Raw genomic sequence first — 5,299 nt, forward strand, 5'->3', positions numbered from 1 at the left:
TGACCATGATTCAATAAAAAATCAGTTTATAAAGAGCCCTTGTATAAAAGTCTAAATATTAATTGGTCAATAAATAATTTCATCTTAAGAAAACATTGTAGAAATATTGGACAATTTCATCAACATTAAGTAAAACATTGAGATAGCATACTAAATGTTCTGGGATGAAGCCAATGAAATTCTTATGAGAAAATTCATGTGTTGAAATGCTTTCTTCACTAGGACTGATTCTATCGGTAAACCTGACTGAAGAGGGCCTTTCTCCGAGAAGACCCAGCAGCGTATACAGTGATACAGGTTTGTTACGTCTATGTCTCTGTGGGGACGTGTTTCTTAATTCATGAAAAGTCCTGTGAGCAAGTAGAGTTGCACCAACATCTTTGTATGCCCATTACTTAGTTCAGTATCTGACATATAATAGGTACTTAATAAATGTTTATTGATCAGATCTTTAATAATCCTGATTCTCTATGTAGGTTTAGAAAAATGGCTTCTAATCAACTTTGGGCAGTTGGGTTTGAGGATAATAACAACACAGGTCTCACACATCTCCTTGATCAGTCACCAAAAGCCACATTCTGTGTCAGGAATGTATTTTAAGGCTAATTAGTTTATTTCATGAACCATTACTTAAACTAAAAGTGGCCAAAACTAAACTAAAACTAAACTAAAAGCATTCTGCCTCTAATACCAAGTTCCCTGTCCAGTAGACCAAAGGCAAATGTGACAATGTTTCTGTAAAGATTAAAACAAATCTTTTTAAAGGACATGTTAGGTGGAATTGAGGCGGCAGTGTGCACAAATAACTTACTTTTACTTTATCGAGGTCCCTCTACCTTTGATGACACTTCTTCTCCAAAGATACCACTATCATGGAATCTAAGGACATAATCTGGAGTATTTCCTTCCTCTCCCAGACAGGAATGGGGGTTCTAGGGAATGCCTTCCTTATTTGTCTCTACATCTTTGTTTTTCTCAGTGGACATAGGATAAGGCCTATAGACGCTATTGTCACCCAACTGGCCTTGGTCAACTGCTTGGTGCTTCTCTTAAAGGGCATTCCTAAGACAATGACAACTTTGGGTCTGATGAATTTCCTGGATGAAATTGGCTGTAAAATTATTTCCTACCTTTACAGAGTAGCTCGAGACCTTTCTCTCAGCATGACTTGCCTTCTGAGTGGCTTTCAGGCCATCACCATCAGCCCCAACAACTCCAATTGGGCAGAACTTAAAGCCAGAGCCCACAAATACCTCACTGCCTCCAGTCTCTTCTGTTGGACTTTTCACCTGCTTTTTTGCATCTATATACCTTGGGGAATAAATGGACCCAATTACACCAGAAACACCACTGAGATACAGAATATTGGATATTGCTCTTATAAAATGTCTTCTGGATTTCAAGCCTTCTTATTTGGAATCATTCTCTCCTTTCCTGATGCTGTGTATGTGGTACTGATGGTTTTCAGCAGTAGCTACATGGTGATTCTCCTATATAAACATCACAAGCAAATGCAACAAATTCATGTTACTTGCCTCTCCTCCCGGGCTTCCCCCGAGACCAGGGCCACCAAAACTATCCTACTTCTACTAAGCACCTTTGTTTCCTTTTACTCATTCAGTTGCATCTTGGCAGTGTATCTGTCTTTTATAAAGTCCCCACCCTGGTTGACGCATACCTCTGCTTTCTTGGCTGCATGTTTCCCAGCCGTTAGCCCCTATGTATTGATCAGCAGTGACTCACAAGTTATCAGGCACTGCTATATTCTTTGCGGGAAGAAACCCCACATTTTTACCTGGAGAGATTAATATTCTCTGCCCGCGATGACTTCCTGAAAGTTCCAGGTAAAGGAAAGGGATCCCCACACAAATATTAGACTAACTTCCTATTTCTCAGAAACAAGGGATGGCTTGAGAATATCAGTAATAAGAGAGTGATCTTAAGTTGATGATTCTTAGAATTTTATTCATTGGATCATCCATAAGAACCTGGAATATTTACTAATTCACCTGGAAATTTGGATGTTCCTACTAGTAGGAATCCACAGAAATCAAAGGGAAAAAAGGATCCCTTTGGACGACAATAGTCATTACTACTCTTCTGATGGTAGCCCCACATTGGAACCTGTAAATTTATTTGGGAATGGCTAATAAAATTATTCTATATATTGTAGTAGAATATTATTGTCTCAGAAGAAATATCAAAATTTACATTTTGAGAGGATTCTAGAAAGAGCTCTATGAACCAATTCAGATGGATGTGAAGAGAAATAGAAAAAGAATTTATGCAATCATAACAACATTAAAGAGAAATCTAGTTTGAGAGCCTTAAAAGTCAGATCACAAAATAATATTCTACAAACCAGAAGGCTAAAGATGGAAAATGCCATTCACCTGCTATCATGCTGAGTGAATGACTTTAATGTTGAGGTAGGTGGGAATGTGGATAGAATGCCAGGTGTGAAGTCAGGAAGACTCAACTTTCTGAGTTCAAATCTACCCTCACATGTTACTAGTTGTATCCTTGGGTAAAGAACTTAACCCTGATTACCTCAGGTTCTTTTTCTTAATTTTTAAATTTATGGAATAAAACAGGAATTTCTTTAACATAGTAAGATAGAAAAAGACTATTGCACATGAAACTGCAAATCTGCTATATACAACTTCCTATTCTTTTCAAATATACAGGATTGATATATTCAATTTTTTATGTTTTTTATACTAATCATTAGGTTTTCTTCTCTCTCTTTTTTAATCAAATGTTTATCTATCTTATTTTTTTTTTTGTGAAAACAACCCCTAGTATTATTTATTACTTCAATGGGGATTTTTTACTCTCAATTTTATTGATCTTACCTTTAAGTTTTAGGATTTCATTTAAGATTTAGTTGGGGATTTTAATTTTTCTTATTCTCTTTTTTAATTGTACACTCCATGTATTAGTCTGTTCTTTATTTTATTCATATAAGTAGTTAGAGGTATAAAGTTTTCTCTAATCACCGTTTTTGCCATATCCCATAGGTTTGATATGTTTCTTAACGTTGTATTCTCTTTAATAAAATTATTGTTTCCAGGATCTGTTCTTAAACTCACTGATTCTTTAAGATTAGGGTTTTAATATGGTCACTTAGACTTTGACCTTTTGACTTTTGGTCACTAACTAAATATAATTTTGTTGCACTATTATCTGAAAACAATACTTTTAATATTTCTACTTTTCCCTTTTTACTGCTAATACTTTTATGCCTTAATATATGGTCAGTCTTTCAAACGATAGCATGAACTCTTGAGAAAACTGTATTTTCCTTTCTATTTCCATTCAGTTCTCTCCAGATATCTATAATGCCTAGTTTAGCTAAAATTCTAATTACTTCCTTAACTTCTTTCTTTTTTTCTTTACTTTCAGTAAAATTCAATGGGGGCATTTCTCAACTGGGGAATGACTTGTATTCTTATACATTTGACTCAATTCTCTGTATATTTTTAAAATGAGACCTTTATCAGAGACATTGGTTGTAAAAATTCTTTCCCAATTTTTCACTTCCCTCTTAATCTTGGTTACATTGCCTTTGTTTGTATGGAAGCTTTTCAATTTCATGCAATCAAAATTATCCATTTTGCATTTTATAATGCTCTCTAATTCTTGTTTGGTCATAAAGTCTTCCCCTCTCCATAAATCTGACAGGTCAACTATCCCATGCTTTCTCAGATTACTTACAGTATCAGCCTTTACACCCAGATCATGCACCCATTTAGACTTGATTTTGGTATATGGTGTTAGATAATGGTCTATACCCAGTTTCTGCCATACCATATTCCAGTTTTCCCAGCAGTTTTTGTCAAATAATGAGTTCTTAAACCCAAAACTGGGGTCTTTGGGTTTAGCAAACAGTAGATTACTATAGTCATTGACTCCTGAATCTCCTGTATCTAATCTATTCCATTGCTCCACTACTCTATTCCTCAGCCAGTACCAAGTAGTTTGGATGACTTCTGCTTTACAATACAGATTAAAATCTGGAATAGCTAGGCCACCTTCCTTAGCATTTCTTTTCATTAGTTCCATTGATATTCTGGATCTTTTTTCTTCCAAATGAACTTTTTACTATTTTTTCTACTTCTATACAGTAATTTTTTGGTAAATTGATTGGTATATGGCACTAAATATGTAATTTAACTTAGGCAAAATTGTCATTTTTATTATATTAGTTCAACCCAGTCATGAGCAACTGATGTTTTTCCAATTAGTTGGATCTGACTTTATTTGTATGAAAATTGTTTTGTAGTTGTGTTGATATAGGTCCTCAGTTTGTTTTGGCAGGTATATACCCAAATAATTTATAATGACTACAGTAACTTTAAATGGGATTTCTCTTTCTATCTCTTCCTGTTGCATGACATTTGAAATATACAGGAATGCCGAGGATTTATGTGGGTTTACTTTATATCCTGCAACTTTGCCAAATTTATTTATTGTCTCAAGTAGCTTTTTACTTGATTCTCTAGGATTCTCTAAGTATATCATCACATCATCTGCAAAGACTGATAGCTTGGTCTCTTCTTTGCCTAATTTGATTCCTTTGATTTCTTCCCCCTCTCTAATTGCTACTTCTAATATTTTCAGTACCAGATTGAAGAAGAGGGGTGATAGTGGACATCCTTGTTTCACCCCTGATCTTATTGGAAATGCTTCTAGCTTATCCCCATTACATATAGCACCTGCTAATGGCTTTAAATAGATGCTACTTATTATTTTAAGGAATGCTCCATCTATTCCTATACTTTCTAGTGTTTTTAATAGAAATGGATGTCGTATGTTATCCACTTAACTTTTCTTTTTAAAATTTAGATGACATAGGATTTGGTGCATATAGGTTCGGTATTGATATTGCTTCATTGTCTACAGTACTTTTTATCAAACTCTATTTATCCTGTTTATCTCTTTCACTTAAATCTATTTTTGCCATAACTTTGTCTAAGATCATAATTACTACCCTTGACATTTTTTGCTTCAGCAAATGTAAATAAATTCTAATCCAACCTTCCATTTTAAACCTGTGCAAATCTCTCATTTTAAAATATGATTCTTGTAAACAATATATTGTTGAATGCTGATTTTTAATCCATTTTGCTATCCATTCCCATTGTATGGGTGAGTTCATGCCATTCACATTCAAAGTTATAATTGTTTTTGTGAATTTCCCTCCATCTTATTTTTACTCATTACTTTCCTTTTCAGGTCTCTTTTTATCCTGTCCCTGTTACCTTCTCTTCTTCTCCTACCCTCATTCCTTTTTTAC

General features: G+C 34.5%; 1 protein-coding gene across 1 annotated transcript; it reads left to right on the plus strand.

The window, feature by feature from the left end:
- The first annotated feature begins 872 nt into the window (after window positions 1-872).
- Window positions 873-1,808, plus strand: LOC138168219 (vomeronasal type-1 receptor 1-like). Its single transcript, XM_069097250.1, has one exon. The coding sequence runs from the start codon at window positions 873-875 to the stop codon at window positions 1,806-1,808; it is 936 nt and encodes a 311-aa protein (XP_068953351.1).
- The last annotated feature ends 3,491 nt before the right edge of the window (window positions 1,809-5,299 follow it).

Source organism: Petaurus breviceps, unplaced genomic scaffold, assembly GCF_028583685.1.
Source record: "Petaurus breviceps papuanus isolate PSGF00001 unplaced genomic scaffold, PetGlider_PUasm1.0 355, whole genome shotgun sequence".
NCBI lineage: Eukaryota > Metazoa > Chordata > Mammalia > Diprotodontia > Petauridae > Petaurus > Petaurus breviceps.